The sequence below is a fragment of the Ceratosolen solmsi genome, unplaced genomic scaffold (genome assembly GCF_000503995.2).
Source record: "Ceratosolen solmsi marchali unplaced genomic scaffold, CerSol_1.0 scaffold6, whole genome shotgun sequence".
In the NCBI taxonomy this organism is placed as follows: domain Eukaryota; kingdom Metazoa; phylum Arthropoda; class Insecta; order Hymenoptera; family Agaonidae; genus Ceratosolen; species Ceratosolen solmsi.
The window spans coordinates 6,617,134-6,637,256 of record NW_011948414.1 but is presented as its reverse complement, the minus strand read 5'-3'; the positions used below and the strand labels follow the sequence as shown (position 1 = coordinate 6,637,256).

The window sequence follows — 20,123 nt, the reverse complement described above, 5'->3', positions numbered from 1 at the left end:
TGAGCCAGCAGCTATCTCACTCGTAAATCACAAATTAAAAAAATTACATGTATGTTTGCACAATTATAATGTCAAATTATCTCTTGCAGTATACGAATAACCGATTCAATATAAAATGACACTCCTATGCTATCAGATTTTATTTGTCGAAGCGTGGGAAGTTTCGCTTCGCTAAAGGACCGCGATACGCGTAAGACAGAAACAATCATAGTCGTCTTTCAGCTTTGATGGCGATGCAAAGACAATTATAACACCTGACCAAGCCGACGAAAGGAAATTGAGAAAGAATTAGTTAGTTTCTCGCCATCGTCGTAGTCGGGAACGAGGATGGCGAGACGTTCCGTCTGCCCCTAATGACCCTTGTACGCAACGCAACGAGTCGACCGAGCAGTCGTCCTTGTCTTCCCCACTTCGAAGCAAATTCGAACGATTGGCATTTTCGTATCGTCGAGCGGACTCGATTCTCCCGTGTGTCAGTTAGCGTAGAGCTAAGAGGGTCGAGTCTTCTCGCTATTCCAGACTCTCTGCTCTCGTCGTCGGTTATTTTCCAGTTCCGTCTTTCTCGCTCGCCGGCAGTTCCAATTCCGCCTTGGCGTAATAATTGGGACTGGTAGTCGCGATCCTGCGCACAAAAGGGAATTGCGTTTCTCGGGCGAATAAGATTCGTCAAATCAAGTCTCGACGGCTGAGGAAGAGGAAGGAGTGAGTTGGTCGAGCTGTCGGTCAGTCGTCGTTAGCACGAGGTTCTTTCCTTGCTGTCGTTCGTTTTCGTGGGAAGACCGAACAGCGTAGAAATTGTAAGTAAAGTGCCTGTGACGCGACATTATCATATTCCATTAATGAGCGTGAGCGGGGCCACTCGAGCCACGCGATTATCGACGATTAATTTAAATCGTGAGTGGAGCGACGGGTCTCGTTGCCTTTTCTGAAAAATTCTCTTGTCATGGAACGCTCGTGGAAATGTCCACATTAATTTTGCATCCTTCATACTCTGTTGTTTAAAGAAAAAAGTCCTTTGTTAATTTACAGAGGGCGCGGAGTCGGCCTCAACTGGTTGGTCAGCATGTACATATGCAGATTGAAAGCTCACGCGTTTGGTGAAATTACCTTGTTGCTATTCAACTTGGTTAATTCTAAAATGTTGAGCGATTGAAGGATTGTTGATATTCGATGAGATTGTAGGAAGGTAGGCGAGATCGTGGATGATACATCTATTGGGATCTGTTGAAATAAAATTTCGAGGTATTAGTTTGTATGTTGATATTTGGCACACGTAGTAGTAAGATCCTGTATACCTCGGATCTATCATAACGATGTATATATATATATCTCTCATATCTCTCATAGATATATATATATATATATATATATATATATATATATATATATATATATATATATATATATAATCGAAGAAATTGTTCTGCTTTCTTATTATATTATTAATTTTCTACACAATTTCAAGAATTGTATATTGAAAATTTCGACGAAATATAGATAATTTGAGTGGAAATGTTACGCTTTAATCAAATTTTACATAATTGAAAGAAAAGATATTTATTTAGTTAAGGAACTTTTGGCTCATTATCCAATAGACTGATGAACACAAAATAAATAAATTATTCAATATTTAGACCATTCGAAATATAAAAAATATATAGACGTGTATTAGTTGCGCCTGTGTGTGCGTGTGCGCGCGCGCTTTGTGTATATTCTTACGAGCAATAGCGACAAATGTTATCAGTAATTTGCTAAGGAAAAACAATAATTTTCCGCTTGTTTAAAATTAGTTTATCTTTTAATTATTTTGTATGTTTATCGCAATGTATTGCAATATACACACTTTGAGCCATAAACCTTAATATCTTAGTATATGTAAAATTTCAAAATTGAAATTACAAACTATTCGAGTCTTTTTCAAATATTTATTCATGTTATCGCATAAATAGACTCATAATTAATTACATATACTACATTCCCTTACACCACATGTCGTCCAATATATATTAACTGACAATTTAGTCTTAACAACTTTATGTCACCTTCATTTGCCTATATAATAAGAGCATATATATATGTTTTATTTTAACATATTGCAATTGCGGATCTTGAAAAGTGATGAAAACAAATCTTACGGCCTTTTAATAATTTTGAATTTGACAAATCCTACGTTCTGGCATGAACTCAACGGCTCAATTATTACGGATATATTCGTACGGAATAGTCGTAAATGCGCGAAAAACAACCATAGACAGTTGTGGAAGCTCGAGTCAATGCTACCAACTTTTATGTATGCAAATCGTAAAATGTGCCGTATGAGAATTACGTCTTGATTCCGAACGATAATTTTTCGTCGCCATTCAAGGTTCATCCCCTAAATATATAAACTGCCAAGTGTACGGATATTATTTATGTTTAGAATTTTTCATTGTTTTCATCTCCTATAGAATTTGACACCATCTCGTACAGTCAATTTTTCTTATTGGCTTCGGGCTACAGAGTACGTAATATAGGTAAATACGACTTGAAATCTTACAACTGTGTTAAATAGAATTTACACGTTACTTACTAGTGACAAGGATAACGAAACGATAACGTAGCTCCTATTTGATTATTATTTTGTACTGGCGTATTGTATTTTACGTGTGACTACATTATTTTACATTTTGACTTACATTTTTACTGTATTCTACCTGCTAGTTTTTTTTTTAATTTTTTTTTTTTAATTTTTTTTCTCATATAGGAGGATATAAGGATTGGAAATTTGGTTGATGACCAAGAATCTACTGTGCCCTGGTGTCCGTGTATGCGTGCATGTGCCCGCGCGCGCGCACACGCACACGCACACGCGCACACACACACGCGCGCACACACGCGCGCACACACACACATATATATATATATATATAAGTTGAGAAATATTTTAACGTTTGCTCATCAATATTTTCTAGTCTACTTTCGAGTGTTGCACAAAAGGTTACGAATTGATACTTATAATTGTATATTTAAAAAACTATTATCTTAAGATGCTTATTTGTCTCTCCACTGTTTTTCATTAATATTATTCTTCATTTGCATATTAAACTATAACTAGAGTATGCACAATGTCGATACGCATTTTGTCTATTTACTTTTATTCTTATTGAATCAATTATTATTTCATTTTTTTTTTCTATGATGTATTTGTAATATATATATATATATGCCTATAAATACTTTATTTATTATAATTATCATTTAATGGCTTTTCATTCCTCTAATGTTTAGTCATCTATTTCCACATTTTTATTATCAATCGTTATTATTATGCGAGAGAGCTTAATGCTGTTTCTAATATAATTGTCAAAATTAATATGTGATAGGGAAAAATCAATTTTGTAATTCAAAGATTAATAAAATATTTGAAAAATATTTATGACACTATATGAAAAATAGTGTAATATTAAGTATAATTAATCTTTATGAGATTATTAATAATATGATTTATGTATATAAATATATTTTGACTAAATTGATAATAACTAGATTAATATCATTAATTCATTAATATCATTAATATCATTATTAATATCATATTCATATATTAATGTAAATTTCTTATAGATTTATGAATAATAAACACACAAAATTAGTTATAATTATATCAGAAAAATTTTTATGTATAATTCTTATTGTCTACTTTGATTGGTTTTTTATAATTTTTTTCATATTTATTTTGATTTACTTAAAATGCTTAAATCATTGTTGTCAATATTTATTTAATTTATCCTTGTAATATTCGTCTGGTCATATGATATCTTGTGAAATATATATTTGTCGATAGTCGAATAAGCGATTTTATCATTTTATCAATTTATTTATATTTATAACTATTATATACATATATATGTCAAGTTTATCATCAAATTTTTCAAATTATTACCTTAATAATTTTAAATTGAATATATTAAATTAGAACACTAGAAAAATAAATAATTCCCTATCGATAAGTTTTATTATTATAGAATTAAAATTAATAATTATTCTATTTCTATTTTTATAATAGAGTCACAATGAATAATCCTATATCCAAAAAAAGTAAAGAAGATGCTAATAGAGAAGCGTCAGATGTTACCAAAGATGCCAAAGGAATCATAGACAAAATACTTGGTGATATGAGTAAAACATCTGCGACCAAACAAATAGCAATTGGAACTGTATCAGGATGGTGAGATATTAATTATGATTTGTAAGAAAGAAAAATGTTATTACGTACCTATAGTTACAATTACATTTCATTGGTTGTAGGACCACTGGCTTTGTAACAATGAAAGTAGGAAAAATTGCAGCTTTTGCAATTGGCGGTGGTATCATAATGCTTCAGATAGCAGCGACTCAAGGCTATATCAACATTAACTGGGATAAGATACAGAAGAAAGCTGATAAAATTTCTGATAAAGTAGAAGAAAAATTAACTGGCGAGGGTCCAAAATTAATGGACAAGGTGAGCTATTTATTAACATAATACTTTAAAGTTTGCTCTATTTATACTAGAGAATCATGCGAGTATTTGTTCAACATTAACATATATAATACTAAAGATAATTGTTTAATAATATATTAACACTTAAGCCGTAATGTTTTTAATGTGCTAGATGAGCAAGGAGTACTTGAAGAAAAATTTCCAATTAATATTATTTATAAATTTTTATAAACAAGTCTATAATATGGTATCTATATTAATCTTCCATTACTTCTGTATAAAAACTGGTTATAATTAAGAGAATCTATTTATAAAGTAATAGTTACGCGATCGTATATTTCATAAAATCTTTGACAAATTTTGTGAAATAGTATTCTAAAGTCATGAGAGTACTAATAAGTTCTTTCTTTTGCTTTTCTTTTTCATTTTCTTTTCTCTTCTTTCCTTTTTTTCTTAAACTTAATATAATAATAACATATTACATCTTAGTGCCTGTGTTATATTTACAATTTTGCATGTATGCATTATGTGATAAAATATCTTAAATCTGTATCCAAGTACAAATAATTTTTGTAATAGTTGGTCACATTTGCTTAACGTTCATTCAATTGATTAAAAAAAAAAAAAAAAAAAATGTTTCTTAAAAACTATAAACTAAAATACAATTAAATATTTAAACTTTAAAAAATAACAATTGAATAAGTATTTCATAAATAATAGTTGGTAAAACCTAACGCTGATCTCAGTCGGTCCTCTAGTGTGAAATGGGCTTGAATGAAAAATTTCGTTATCTACTGGAATCAAAATTCTATGTAATTTTCAGGTAGGGAAATTCTCTCAAGAAAACACGATTTTGGCTACTAGTTTTCTGGGTGGTTTTATAATCGGACTAGCCTCATAAATGTCAAAATCACGATTTCTACAATGAAATAAAAATAGGATGTGCATAGTATTTGTATAATTACTCATAAGTTTCCATAGTTTAGTAGCTAGACGTAGCTAATTATTGACGTCTCATTATTAATTGCAGCATTTACTTTAATGTGTCTATTATTTTATATTAGTTGCATAAAATTTAAAGTAAATTTTTGACTCCAATCTTTGAATTACAACTATAATTATAATTTAATGTAAATCATTCTTAAAGAATTAATTTTTGAATATTTTAGTATAATAAGCATTAAATGTAATAAAATTAGATTTATAAATTACACAGTATTCAATAAATTTAAAAATCATTTTTATTAGATTTCCATCTAAAAATAAACATTTGAAATAATTTTATTATAATAAATATTAATCATAAGTGTTATTCTAACAGAAGTGCAAATCAATAATAATTTCTATTCATAATATCCAATGTAAAATAACACGAATAAAATAATATTAATATTTGAATAAGTTTTATTGGATCAGATTAATTATTAAAAAAAAAAAAAAAAAAAAAAAAAAGTGTATTATTTCTTGATTGTAATTTATTTTCTCTAAATTCTAAATTCCAGTAAAGTATAACACAAATTAAAAGTGTTATTATTCAATCGGTACATAATAAAATTTAGTACTTCGAAGTGCATTCTATTAACGTACGAACATACGAATTTTCTATAATCGTATTTCGTAGAAACGTAGTAGTAAAATATAAAACAATATCTCATGTAGTAATAAGCATAATAAAATTCTTTTTAAAAAATTATTAAATTAATATTATTCAGCATCACACACACACACACACACACACACACACACACACACATATATATATATATATATATATATATATATATATATAAACATTACTTCAAAATATGTGTCATGAAAATTAATATAAATTTTAATAAAACTTAATTTAAATACAAAGCAATATTAAACTATATTTATAGATAAGTAACACAACAGATTTAAAATCAATATTATGTTTCACTTTTAAACCCAATTTGCAATTTATATCTTATATTGTATTATAATCTTAGTTTAGTGTTTATAAACAAATTTAATCCAAATATTATCGTGCTTAAAGTTTTTTTATTCTTCAAATGCAAAGAAAATAGAGAAAAAAATCTAGACAGACTTAGCGTCGTTTGATAAGAAAATACTGTAGCCGATCGTTACACAATAATGTAATGCACTACAATTTAGACATAATGTAAGTTTAAAATCGTTAAGTGAATAAATCGCGTATCATTAATTGACATATACTCGAGTGAAAATTGTAAAAAATCCAATATTTAACTTAAATATCTACAAAGCTGCGCATGGCAGATCTTCCGAGTCTTCTTTCTATTCAAAGTCTTCTCTTGTCATTTTTAAATTTCAAACGAGGCATTTCAAAACATTCATGCATTTCCTCGGGATATTTTTTCAAAATGAATAAAAACAATTAGTCAATGTGCGCGCGCGCGCGCGCGCGTGTGTGTGTGTGTGTGTATATATATAGCATTGTGATATTACTAATGTGAGAAGCTTATAAAATAAACCAAAATCAAAACCAGTAATATTATACACAATCATCCGTTGCTTATCAAACGACACTGCCAATTATTTATTTTATTCGGTTCCTATGCTATGTACGACCATTCCGCCAGTTAAGCCTTAATCTCTAAAGCCAAAAATAAATGTGCACGAAAGCACGCTAGAGCAACGAGAGTCGGCCTACGTTGGCTCGTTGGGCAATGTCATCGAGCGGTTCCTTGAAACTAGGTGCTTAAGAGATTCCGTGGCCGAAAAGCGAGGAAGTATCCGAGGTTGACTCGGGTCTCGCATATCGGAAGGAGGGAAAGTAAGCGAAGCGCTTAGCATGCCAAGTGACGGCCATTGGTAACTTTACTCCCGTCCTCGTGGCGGTGCTTACAGGTGGAGAGGTACGTCGACAGGAAGCTGGATAAGGCCGAGCAGGCGCTGAAGAAGGGCGAGAACCGCACCCGTCGTTGGTACGAAAGATTCTGCGGGAGCGGCGAGTGCAAGGGTCTCTGCGCCCGGGAGACGCCCCTCTTCCTCATCTCTTTCGCTGCGGGGGTTGCCATAGGCCTCGCCTCGGCCGACTAGGTAAGCGAGTGCTGCGCTTTGATCATGAGCGCGCGCAAGGGGCTGGCGCCCTCCTCCGTCGATGTCGCCACCCCCGCCCTCGCCCCCGCCACCGAGTCCCCAGAGGCGGCCAAAAGCCTCACAGGACTCGTCGACGAGGCCATCAGGAGGTTCTACGAGTTCAGATCCTGGTGCCGGGCGCAGGTGCGCGATTATCTGTAAGCCGCCACTACCATCGACGTCATCTACCTGTCGCTTGACTTTTTCCGACTCGACCGAACTCCTGGGGCCTCGTGCTCGCATACTTGGATGGATTTACGTACGTACGAGAGTCGAAGTCTCCGGGCGCAGCGCATCGAGAGCACCCGGAGCTCCGGTTATCGACTCTACTCGTCGCTTTTCAGCTTTACGTCCTTTAATCCTTTGTCCTCGATCAATGCTTTACCGACCCCTACTGTCCTTAAATTGCGATCTCGCATGCGTTACGCCAGTGATATTCATACAAAAAAAAAAAAAAAAAAAAAAAAAAAAAAAAAAATAAATATTATTGTCACGTTGCGAATGATTGTCCAACCGGCAATATTTGCATAATTCATTTAAATTTCAGTGTTTTTCTATGTCATTTCAAACAAATGCTGATAATTTTCATAAGCGATCTGCCACATTCGTTACATTTTAAGCTCGATGAATGTGAATCGTTAGTAATAATGAAAATACTGAATTTATGACATTAATATACTCTTGTCCTCTTCCCCGCCCCGTTCCAGCCTCTCGCTCGGTCCCGTTACCGGTCCCCGTTCCCCCCCCCCCCTACCCCACCCCCTACCCCACCCACACCAATCCACCTAACAACCGAAGGCAAAACCAAATATTAATAATAATGATAATAATAATAATAATAATAATAATAATAATAATAATAATGATAAGAAGAAGGAGAAGAAGAAGAATTTATTCGATAATGTCAAATACTCGAGTACGTACGAATATTTAGAATAATATAAGCGTTCAAGTAAACCAAATATTTGATCTTTGACGATCTTTGCGATTTTTAAAAGCGTAAAATCGTGATCCGGTAGAGTTTGAAAAAGTCAATTACAGAAGTAAGGCTTTCATGTTCAAAATGCAGCACGATCAAAAGATAAGCTGAATAACGAGAGAAAATCAAGAATAGCGTAGTAAATGTACTTTTAGACCATAAACGTCACATCAGCTATTGTAAACCGTTAGAGAAACAATTCACAAACAGTTATATAAGCTCACTCATCCTATATTGCAACTATCCTTTTTTTTTATTAATTTATTTCAATTCATGCGATATTCAATTTGCAATGCTTTATAACTGAAATTGCGTAACGAAAGCAGAATAATTTCACTATCTTGCACAACTAGTCGTCTACATCGTCAACTTAATGGGACTATTCGCTAAGGTCAAGGCCGTTGTCAAATCACTCATCAGCCAAGTGCAGTGTCCAACCAGTGTGACTTTTGAGAATAAAATCCCTTAGATGTCAACACCTCGTAACTTTCCAAACCTTACGCACGTTCATTGGTAATTCATGCGCAGCTTATAAGTTCTAATTATTATTCAAATAATCTCCTGCGATGAGACTTTTCATCTGAAATTTTCTTGAAACCTCTCTCTCTCTCTCTCTCTCTCTCTCTCTCTCTCTCTGCGAAATGCCATACACGCGCATCCTTAGCAATTTGAATCTCCTCGATGAACGTACAATTGTGATACGTGCGCGTTCTTCTAGACTAAAAATCTCCAATCCTATCCAACAAACGACGTACGATTCTCCTTACAGTCGATCGCGAAGAACGTGTAGCGGTTGATATAAACATATATATATATATGTTTGTGTGTGTGTGTGCGCGTGCGTGCGTGCGTGCGTGCGTTCTTGTTGTAATACTAAAGGCGACTCCTGGTACATCGACGTAGTACCAATAGCCCACGCGACCTTGGACCGTTAAACAGGATTACCACGAAAATACGAGTACTTAAAGCTGTGAAGCCTGGAATGGCGACGTTCGTCGCTTGTCCCATCACTTTTGCGGTGTTCCAACGCTGCTAATCGTATATGTGGACGGCACAAGTCGAGCCACCGAATGTTGGCGCTGACCATTCGATTCGTCCTCGCGCGTTAAGTAAAATAATCGTCGTGACATCGAACGTTAAGCCCCTGGGATCTTTACGATCATATCTGGATGTTGCTGTAGTATAATAATAGCAAACGTAATAATCGTTAAAGGAACGATAGCCGACTCGTGTCGTTGTTATAGTCCGTTTAATTGTATGATAGGGTAGAAGGGAACGGTAACCGATCGTCCACCCATTGTCATTTGTCAATGGAGTATCGCTGTATTTGTGTATTGACAGATAACACGTTGACGACTGCTTAAAGCAGCGTGGCAGGTTGGAAGGAAGAGACTCCGTATCATAAATTCCATTCAAGACGCCGAACCTGTGAGAGATAATTTCGAATAGTTTTTCGTAAATCATAAGGAGGGTCATTATTGTGTGTGAGGCGATTGTTCAAGTTGTATTGAGTGTTGTAGCGACAGCCCAGCTCGTGTATCGATTTGCATTCGTGTATGTATTGCTTGTATTGCAAAATTCTTGCATTCGGCTCACGTGGTTTTCACGTTATTTGCTCTTAAAAATATTACGTGTAAAATTGTTCGGTTGCATTATTATTATTGGTTTTTTTTACTTTCGTTTTTCTCCCAAGCTTATTTTTAGATTATTTTGCACTTTGGCTTATTATTATTCCATTTGTATATAATTATCATTTGAACTTATTATCGAAGAACTTACGCTGGCTCACACGCACTTGTCATCGATATCGATTTACTTATGTCTTTATTCATAAATTTATAAACATTTATAAATATTTATGAATTTAAATCGATTTGACGCAATCCTGAAATTGAAAGAAATTAATGAAAAGACTAGGTATTACGTATATCACCCGAGAAATGTAAAAATAAATGAGAATGTCTTGGACTTTCTCGTTGAATAGTATTTTCATGTAGCATCGAAAGCAAAAAGCATGTATATTATAGTAATCGTAACCTTGCGCATTAACAAGGAACTTAATGATGTTTATTTAAATGAAACACAATAAACGATGATTATATATCATGTATAAAATAAAATAAAATTAAAAAAAAAAATAATAATAATAATAAACTTTATTTGTCTGTCTAGCTTATTTATCATTCTAACTAAAATCGTTTCAGGCACTGCATTATTATATTCCTAAGTCGTCGTCGTAATTTTTGGTCACCGTTACAGAATATGTGAGTTGAATTGTCACCAATTTGAATAAGCGTGTCTTCATCTTGCTATAAAAAAAAAAAATAAATAAATAATAAAAATAAGCGTTACACAGATTTACGATGTTACATTTTTTTCCTTTGTTATAAATGTATATAAATAATTATTTGTTGTTTGATCATTACCAAGTGAATACTAATTGACGTTGGAGTGTGCTGTAATTTTGCACCAGTGATGCCTTCTTGATTCAATTTCTGAAGAAGTTCCTGAGGATCCAAATTCCCATACTCGTGTCTCCTTTCCTTAAGAATTTCTTCCTTTATTGGCACCAGATTATTTGCAGAAACTTTTCTTTTCCTATCTCCGCTTGATTTGTCTCGAATATTCTAAAACAAAATTCCCTTTAATCAAGGCCTTTATATCCACACTCTCTATCCTTCGCTCATTCGAACATAAAACTACAATTACCTTAATCGTATAAACATTATCTTTAACTTCGAGCTCCCCGCTTACCGAAGCCAAACTCAAACCAGGTCTAATTTCACTTGGTATTATATTTTCAGCCAACTCCGGCTCGATAAAAACTCGTCCTCTTCGTCTTTTCATTGGCAACTTGATAACTTCTCCTCGTTTAAACGTAATTAGTGGCTTTTCCTAATTATACGGCAAAATACAACATTTATAATTTTTCCCATTCAGCTGTAGTTAAAGGACGTTAAAAATTTCACCTACGATGCTCAACCAAAATTACCGATAAATTTTACTCCCATTTTAAAGCATCGATTTTTATTTGAACAATTAACGCTTATCGTATAAAATATAGCTAAAAATTATTTTATTTGTTGTTGTTGTTGTTTTTTTTTTTTTTTTTTTTTTTTTTTTTTTTTTGTTTTTTCATCTCTCCCCAGAATTACCGTTTAGGAAGTTAAGGATACACGACGGTTAAATATAAAATTATCTATCAAAAATAAGCATTGATTCCAATAAAAAGCCCTTACCCCGACTGGTTCGATAACGAGATCAGTCCTGTGTGGTGCTGTTATTGGGGCTTGAACGTAACGTTCAGGTATTACAAGATTATCTGGCTTCAAGTCCCGAATTAATTTGTTAGCTTGTGTAAAATTTAACGAAGTATCGATTGGACAATGTACAGCTTTCATGGACAATGGTTGAAAAGGTGCGAGAGCCTCGTGATATGGAAAGTCAGGTTCTGAAAGCATTAAAAGGTGATTGCTAAAGATTTAGCGACACAGCAACCACGTGGTCGCTATAAGCATTAATTTAGAAAGAAGAAATAAAATGTAAAAAAAAGATAAAGAAAACAATGAAAAATATCCTTGTAAAGAAGTATTGATTTGTACAATGTTGTTTTACCAGTAAATATAATAGTGTGTTGGGGTTGATTGCCCCACATTTGTACAAAATGAACGGCGTCGCCGAATCTTAAACTCGGATGTCCACAGAACACGACACACGGTTGCCTGTAATCAGTGCTAAAACCTTCGGCGTACGTCGACGTAAAATGCTTCAGTCTTGCGTTTTTCACGAGAAAGGCATGGGGAAAGGGCTCTTCCGGAAGATACACTTTGTTCTGCTTATTAGTTGATAGCCATTCGGCCAAAATGTTTGAGTATGCTAATGACGTTTCTGCCACTGGTGATATAAAAAATAAGGGTACTTGAGAGAAGCCTGATTTATCCAAATGAGAACTAAGACATTCGAATAGATCGTAAACGACACCAGATGGGTAGCAAGGTATTAAAACACAGCCGCCTGAGCGCAAAGTCATGGCTGTAAACAACAAACAAAAAAACAAAAAAAAAAAAAAAAAAAAAAAAAAAAAAAAAAAACAGAAAGAAATATGTAATTAAATTAGAGGTATTTTTAAATCGCAGTCAGCGTGGTTTTTCTTTATGTTAAAGTCTAAATCCTCGCTCATAGTTAACGTAAGTGAATAATGTTTTTGGAAACGATGAACGCAACCATTTACAGAAACGCTTGATATTTCGATAAATTTAGAAATTAATTGTCTGGGTAAGGAATCGCCGGGAAAGGAGACTGATGATTAAAAATGCCTTACCTACTGTCATACAAAGTTCACCTAACATGGTGTCGGGATTAGCGGTTGGCATTTGCGCTAAGCCCGTAAGTATAAGTAAATTGGCATGTTTCAAGGTTGTTTGCTCCATTGGTCGCGGATGTGTCGTCAGAGTCGATGAGCCACTAACGTAAGCGACCTTCTCGTGATCGCTAGATATCAGCCAATTGCTGCTTCCTAAACAATATCCAGAACTTATTGGAGTTACAGTGAGTGCACCGTAAATATCCAATTTCTGGTCATACCCAACTAACTGAATGTTAGCTAGTGCCGAATTAACAGCTGACATTGAATATATGTGCTTCCAAGATTTTGGTTTCAGGCAGTCTGCCAGAGGCGATGGAAGAACATGGAGCATTTCCTTCCAATGCTTGGCCATCGTGTCTCTCGGTGCTTGCTCTATGAACTCTACTAACTCTTCCATGAAAAATCTTCCTATCTGCAACGTTGGCTCCGTCGCATAAATAATACCTTTGAAACCGGTGCCCTCGGTTATAAATGGCAATGCCAGCATGCAAATATAATTTGATATTAAGATAGCGTCTATTTCTGAGAAGTCAATTATTTTTTCTAACGGAGGACAGAATTCCGGAGTCGAATCCACAAATATTCTACCGCAGCATTCCTTCAATTCCTAAAAAGTAATTGCAATTTAATTTACATGTCAATATTATCCATGAAATTATATTAAAGACTAATCGATTCTACAAATTTCCCCTGCGATACATAATTATAAAAAAATTCCCTCTTGTGTCAAGTTTATTCTAATTAAATCAAGTCATTATTATACCCCTTCGATTTGCCAATCTTGGTAATTATCGCGCGGTATCCAATTGGGTAACGAATTAAACTTAACGCTAGGTACCATTGGCATTGGCATAAAATTTAACACCGATTGCATATTTAATCCACAATCGAGCATCAGGGTAATGCCCTTGAATGTAAGAACCAAACATGGCTTTGTCGGCTCACTCGATAAGCAGTACTGAAACAAGAAATGTTAAAGTATTAAGAATATCACTGATTACGTGTGCGATTGTTGAAACAATTTATTTTGTAGTTTGGTCATAAACTCAGGTTAAACATTATTATAAATTCAATATGCATCCATAAGTATTATTGTCAAATTAATAAATATTGGCAATATTAAAGCGATAAATACAATATTGTGCTTTACAATCACAAGTCACGGTAAAATAAAATCAGAATTAGGTTAGGTAGAGTGACAAATTGTAGGGATCAGAGTACAAAAATAAATCGTAAATTATAAATAAATAAATAAATAAAGCGAACGTTACTTACTAATTTCATTTTTAAAATTTCATACACAATAATGGCTTAAAGATATCCAAAGTTTTTCTTTCATTTTTTCAGGCGTATTTACTTGTATTTTGAATCTTTGACAACAATCCGTACGTGTATTCTATAATATTTGAAGTTTGAAAGTTTTAACCATTGCTGGTAAGGTTAGGTTTGTAATTCAAATGCCCAACCATATTTTCTGGAAATGATCGTAAGCCTGTAATTTTTATTTCAATATGAAATGAGAATGTAAAACATTTTTATTTGAAACTTATTGATTTATCAGAATTATTATGAGGCACTTTTGATGAGCATTTCTATAGTATATTTTAATATATAATTAAATATCACATATTATTTAAGCATTATATTAAATGAATTTGCACTTAAATTATAAATGGAATTATAAATTTATTGGTACATAATAATTTTATATATATGTATATACTTTTTTTTTTTTTTTTTTTTTTTTTTTTTTTTTTTCCATTAAACTCGAATAATGATAAATTCATTCAAAATTAATTCAAAATAAATGAATTTTGAAAGTAAACGTAAATACTCGATTATTTAAGTGTACAATTAAACTTGATAGTTAATTTACCTTTTATTTATTGTTATGAAAATTTTTGTTTTTTTGTTTATAGTAAAATTGTTGATAGCGAATTAATATTTCATACAATTATGTTTGTATATAATTGTATATATTATATTTAAATACAAATAAGCCAATTTTTTTGGACATCATTCGTTACTTGATTATTCTTGCTTTGGTTAATTAATAAATAAACACTGGCATTGGGATGTTGTTAAATTATGAGCTTCTAATATATATTTGCCCAAGTCACTTTAATATTCTACATCGAAAATATAATGAAAAATGTATTGTTTAATGTCATTTTCTCGGCCCAATTTTACATAAACACTGCATTTTCTAAGGATAAAATGTTTATGATAAAATAAAGCGCATCTAATAAATGTCGTAAATTTGTTATTTATTCAGCAACGGTTAATATCCGGAATGTCAAGTTAAGAATACAATTATTATACTCGTTAGCTAATTAAATATTTTATTCTTTGTAAAATAAAAGATACAGTAAATTATAATATTACATTGGTTATAAAATACTTATCCACAAAAATATAAATTTATCACAATTATTAATTAAATATTTAAAAGCTTTTTACCATTCAACTAAATCTGCTCAAATTATGAATATAATGGAGATAATATTAGCAAGTTAGTAAGCTTACGTGGTCACGTGCAAATGTACGTTCAAAATATCGTGGAATCGCTATCGTTAAAAACATAAGCTACCTTACTTATAACCTAGTCTAACCCGATTATTTCATACTGCAGTAACAGCAAGAACAAAATATAAATATTAAAAGTAAGCTTTTATTAGTGTTTTTAGGAGCTGTTTTATTGAATAATTGTAAATATTATTTGGCAATAGCACTTATTTATTAATAGGAACGCATAATGTGCGAAGTTATTGTGCTATTCGAAGGATATTCGACTCAAATCGACGATGTGACAATGGATGCCAATTGTAGTTGTACTTTAATTAAATCGCCGCATAAAAATGTCATTGTTGACACTATGTGTGCATGGGATAGACAGAACATTATAGAGGGTATTTTACATTTTTTCAAGCATATAATTACGTCATAATGATTATTCGTTATACAGTTAAATTTTTTGAAAATAAATTTATAATACGAATTTAATTTAAACTTTTCGTGCATAAATTATTAATGAAATTGTAATTATTTAAGGAGAATAGTGATTAATGATTTTGAAAACTATTGTAATTTGATTAGATAAGTATTGTTAATTATGACGTGGTTTGTTTGTATGTTTGTTTGTTTGTTTGTTTGTTTTTTTCTTTTTTTTTTTCTTTTCTCGTTATTATATAAATTTTATATTAATTTTTTTTTTTTGTTCTAAATTTTTTGTTTAAAGTAATATTAAAGAATTCGTTGGCTTTCACTGAAATTATTTAATCGATAGTAATTTTGTTTGATTATATTTTAAAGTCTGTATTATGAATTTTATCTAAAAATCTTATTTTAATATTTTGTGTAAAACTTTACTGAAATTACATCACTTAACTCCCTGTCGTTAACAATAATTACAAAAACGATAATTTCTACCTCCAGCTTTAACTAAATACAATATGCAACCAGAGAATATAAATTATATTGTATGCTCCCACAGTCATGCAGATCATATAGGAAATAATAATTTATTTTTGGATGCTGATGAGCACATAGTTGGAACTACAGTACACAAACTTACCTTGTTTCATGAAAGAAATATTAAAAATTGTAAGCTTTAGAAACATAAATAGAGCAATACAAGCAATTGTCCTGACCATTATTTTATTTTATAGGTGATTATAAACTTTGCGATGGAATTAAAGTGATGGCAACTCCAGGTCACACAGCAGAGGATGTGACTGTAATAGTGAATGGGAAATTCAATGGAAAAGAAGTTATTGTTGCGATAACAGGTTTTCATTTATATTTACATTTCTATTTACATAATGTATGATTATTATAAAGAATTGAGCTTATATAATATTTAGCCTTGAATAAAATATTAACTCTTTACAAGCAAACAATTTTATTCTGCTTAAATTCTTTTAATTCCGTTTCGTCATTAGTATCGCTAATTTTTAATATAATACGAAAAAATTTGGTAAATACAAATAAGTATTAGATGCATTAAAATAAACGTCCTTAATGCTGTAAATATTGAAATGAAAATGTTATTTAAATTTATAATTTAATAATATTCACAAATTATTTTACAATTATATAAGATACAATTTTTATAATTTATCCTCTTTTGAAGAATCACTATTTTGTTTTTATCCTGTTAAATTCTTGTTAAAATTTACAATATAAATAGTAATAATTTACGAATATAATTATATACTATTATAATTATACTATAAATATTACTTACGTATGAAATAAATAGATAAATAAATTATTATAAATTCGTGTATTTAATATTTTAAAATCTTTCATGTCCTTAAAATTATTTACAAGAAATAACGAAAGCTTTGGCATATTCTATTGCATGTTATATACGTGTCCGTGATTTTGATTTTGCTATTATAGGGCTTTAAAAAATCTAAACAGTAAGTAAATAATACTTAATGGTACAATTGCATTGTCGAAAATCATATTGATTTCTTAATATTTTTAGGGGATTTATTTGAAAAGGAAGAGGATATTACGGACTCTTCGATATGGATAAACCTTGGAGTACCCGAACTTCGACAAGTACAAGCACTTTCGCGTTGCAAAGTAGCAAATATATCAAATGTAATAATACCTGGTCATGGTCCACCTTTCTTTGTCACTGATAATATCAGAAATCAACTTGCCAAGCAACTCGAAGAAATAAAATTGAAACAGTCTTAATATATTTGCATTTGTAATGTAAAAGATCTATATATTATAACTTATTTGTATTAGTTATAAAATGATGTCATGAAGCTTTCAATCGACATTTTCTCAAATGTAAAAATGTATATATATATATATATATATATATATATATATATATATATATATATATATATGGCATTTATTATAGTAAAATAACAATAAATCTATTTTTTCTCAAATTGTAAAAAATCTAAAAATAACGATACTTTATTTGTAGTGTCAATAATTTATACGATTTATACGAGCAAATCTATCGAATTGCATTCAATTTTTAAAACTACAAATACACTTGCATATATTTTTCACAAGACAATTATATAATTATATAATTGTGTAATAATTTAATTTAACCTTGCATTCGTTACGTTTCATTCATACAATACATAATTTTTTTATTAATTAGAGAATTAATTCTCTTGGGTTATTTGTTTTCGCTGTTTACGATAGTAATAGGATTCTCGGATTAGAATTTTTTCTTACACAGGATTCAATAATAATGACTTGACATATTCAATTATTATTACGATTACGATTAAATTACATTATTGCATTAATTTAAAAATGCCAATGACCTGGGCATGTAACTTTTATGCTTTAAATTGAAATAAAGGCTATTTAATATCGTAAAGGATGGGTATATTACAGTATATAAAAATTACAGATATTTTTGTAAAGTTTTTATTAAACACCGCATTGTTGTGTATTACATATCACAATGTTACCGTAATTCAATAGTTACAATATAACTATCGCGTGTTAGTGTTAAATACAGAAACAGACATTTATTTAAATGCTTTTCTTTTACTTTACTCTAAATCATGAGAAACAAAAGGACAAAATAAAAACATAAATATATTTAAATGGCGACATATTATTAATATTATCGTTATTATTTATCTGCTCCAGATGAATTTTGACAGAGCAATGTTAATAAACTTAGAACATGCGATGGGGTGGGTGTTTATGTTTTGTTTCCATATCGTTTAATTTTTTTTAACGCTTTTCAAGACATTCACAGCCAAGCCTTAAATAAAACATTTCACTAGTCCGAGTTGCCAGTATTACTTTCATGCGAGATTTACTTAATGTCGATGCGTATTTCATAATGACATTCAAACTGTTTTCAATTTATTTATAAAATTAAATTCCGCACGTACATCGGTTGACGAGAAGTTTGACAGCGGCGTCGCAATAGTGTATATATATATATATATATATATAAAGAGAGAGGGGGGAAAAACACAGGATATGGTTTTTAAACTTTGTCTGATAAATTTGACTATCATATAAACAAAAATAACTTATATTTTATTACGTAAATATGGGAGGGGCAGAGGGGGGAGGGGGGGGGGGAGAAACTAAATTTGACAATACAAATTAATTGCTTCGATCGAGGAAAGAATGTTATTATATTATTTACATTCTTTAATTAAAAAACAAAGTAACTATTATTTTGTAGATTATCTGTGAGTTACAATTAAATTCTTCATTTGTAATCAAATTTACAGTTTGTGAAGAATTTTTATTATAAAAGCGATGGATTATAAATTTCAATATCGAATTATTCATGTTTTAATTTCTATACCAATGCTTATGATAGAGTCCTTTATTAAATAATAAAAGTCATCAGTTTCAAAAATATACGTATCAATTGACTTGCACTTGCCAAGCATAATAAGCAAATTTTTAATTTGGACCGACGTATCATTTTATTTACGATTTATTTATTTATTTACGATTTATTTATTTATTTATTTTTTTTATAAACTCAAATTAAATAATGGTTATATAAATAATAACAAGAGTTAATTAATATGAAAAAAGTTACGATAGCTAATGCGTGTAATATTACTATTTCTATAACATATATACAAAAGTGCTATCAAAGTTATTTCTCTTCCGTAGCCGTAACATTTTATTTTGTTCACTTGCACTACAAGTAACATTTAATGATAAAAGTTTATCAACATTAAATAATCGTGACAATGGAAAGTAACGCTGCTGGTCGTTGGACTAAAAGTTTTCACTTTGAATAGTAAATAAAAATAAAGCCATTACATTACATTATAATTATTATGCTCTTAAAACGACAAATATATTTCGGTATTATTATTTTCTACTTGTATCTCTTACTTTTCCAAATCGAATCCAACTACACTTGATCTCGTTAAATTCTTTGTACATACACACTTACATGCTTACGTGTATGTATACAACGTTACAAAATAATATGCACCCTGAGTCGATTAACGAGTAATTAAATAATGCTCTCTTTGTTCATAATAAATTTTTTTTCTTTACGCTTTAATCTATAATTTTCTGTTCATATAGATAATATTCTAAAAGTGGGTATAGCAGTAGAATTAATTAATACGGCAATACTTGATTTTCATTATTTTTGCAAGCAAAATAACAACAGCATATATATATATATTTTTTTTTTTTATTTATTTAATTTTTTTTTTCTTTTTTTTTTTTTTTTTTTTTTTTTTTTAAAC

The 20,123-nt window shown here is 31.0% G+C and overlaps 3 protein-coding genes across 3 annotated transcripts; 2 read left to right on the top strand and 1 right to left on the bottom strand.

Moving 5' to 3' along the window:
• Positions 1-347: 347 nt before the first annotated feature.
• On the top strand, positions 348-7,709 carry LOC105367907 (FUN14 domain-containing protein 1). Its single transcript, XM_011506762.1, has 4 exons — positions 348-797; positions 4,046-4,207; positions 4,288-4,483; positions 7,313-7,709. Exons 2-4 carry the CDS (start codon positions 4,053-4,055, stop codon positions 7,502-7,504), a joined length of 543 nt encoding a protein of 180 aa, XP_011505064.1. The 5' UTR covers positions 348-797; positions 4,046-4,052; the 3' UTR covers positions 7,505-7,709.
• A 2,949-nt stretch (positions 7,710-10,658) lies between these two features.
• IntS9 (integrator complex subunit 9) lies at positions 10,659-14,172 on the bottom strand. The gene is made up of 8 exons (XM_011507394.1): positions 14,164-14,172; positions 13,652-13,846; positions 12,844-13,495; positions 12,138-12,554; positions 11,762-11,973; positions 11,232-11,417; positions 10,949-11,149; positions 10,659-10,831 (listed from the first exon to the last, which is right to left on the bottom strand). Exons 1-8 carry the CDS (start codon positions 14,170-14,172, stop codon positions 10,712-10,714), a joined length of 1,992 nt encoding a protein of 663 aa, XP_011505696.1. The 3' UTR covers positions 10,659-10,711.
• Positions 14,173-15,630: 1,458 nt separating this feature from the next.
• On the top strand, positions 15,631-17,707 carry LOC105367906 (metallo-beta-lactamase domain-containing protein 1). Its single transcript, XM_011506761.1, has 4 exons — positions 15,631-15,797; positions 16,324-16,491; positions 16,557-16,676; positions 17,381-17,707. Exons 1-4 carry the CDS (start codon positions 15,644-15,646, stop codon positions 17,596-17,598), a joined length of 660 nt encoding a protein of 219 aa, XP_011505063.1. The 5' UTR covers positions 15,631-15,643; the 3' UTR covers positions 17,599-17,707.
• The last annotated feature ends 2,416 nt before the right edge of the window (positions 17,708-20,123 follow it).

Bases quoted from the DNA above. Each gene is read 5' to 3' on its own strand.
- LOC105367907 (XM_011506762.1), top strand. From the start codon at position 4,053: ATGAATAATCCTATATCCAAAAAAAGTAAAGAAGATGCTAATAGAGAA. The intron at 4,208-4,287 runs GTGAGATATTAA...CATTGGTTGTAG, and splicing joins ATTGGAACTGTATCAGGATG to GACCACTGGCTTTGTAACAA. The intron at 4,484-7,312 runs GTGAGCTATTTA...CGGTGCTTACAG, and splicing joins GTCCAAAATTAATGGACAAG to GTGGAGAGGTACGTCGACAG.
- IntS9 (XM_011507394.1), bottom strand. The intron at 12,555-12,843 runs GTAAGGCATTTT...TGTTGTTTACAG, and splicing joins TGAACTTTGTATGACAGTAG to CCATGACTTTGCGCTCAGGC. The intron at 11,974-12,137 runs GTAAAACAACAT...TAATGCTTTCAG, and splicing joins ACACACTATTATATTTACTG to AACCTGACTTTCCATATCAC.
- LOC105367906 (XM_011506761.1), top strand. From the start codon at position 15,644: ATGTGCGAAGTTATTGTGCTATTCGAAGGATATTCGACTCAAATCGAC. The intron at 15,798-16,323 runs GTATTTTACATT...TTCTACCTCCAG, and splicing joins TAGACAGAACATTATAGAGG to CTTTAACTAAATACAATATG. The intron at 16,677-17,380 runs GTTTTCATTTAT...TAATATTTTTAG, and splicing joins AGTTATTGTTGCGATAACAG to GGGATTTATTTGAAAAGGAA.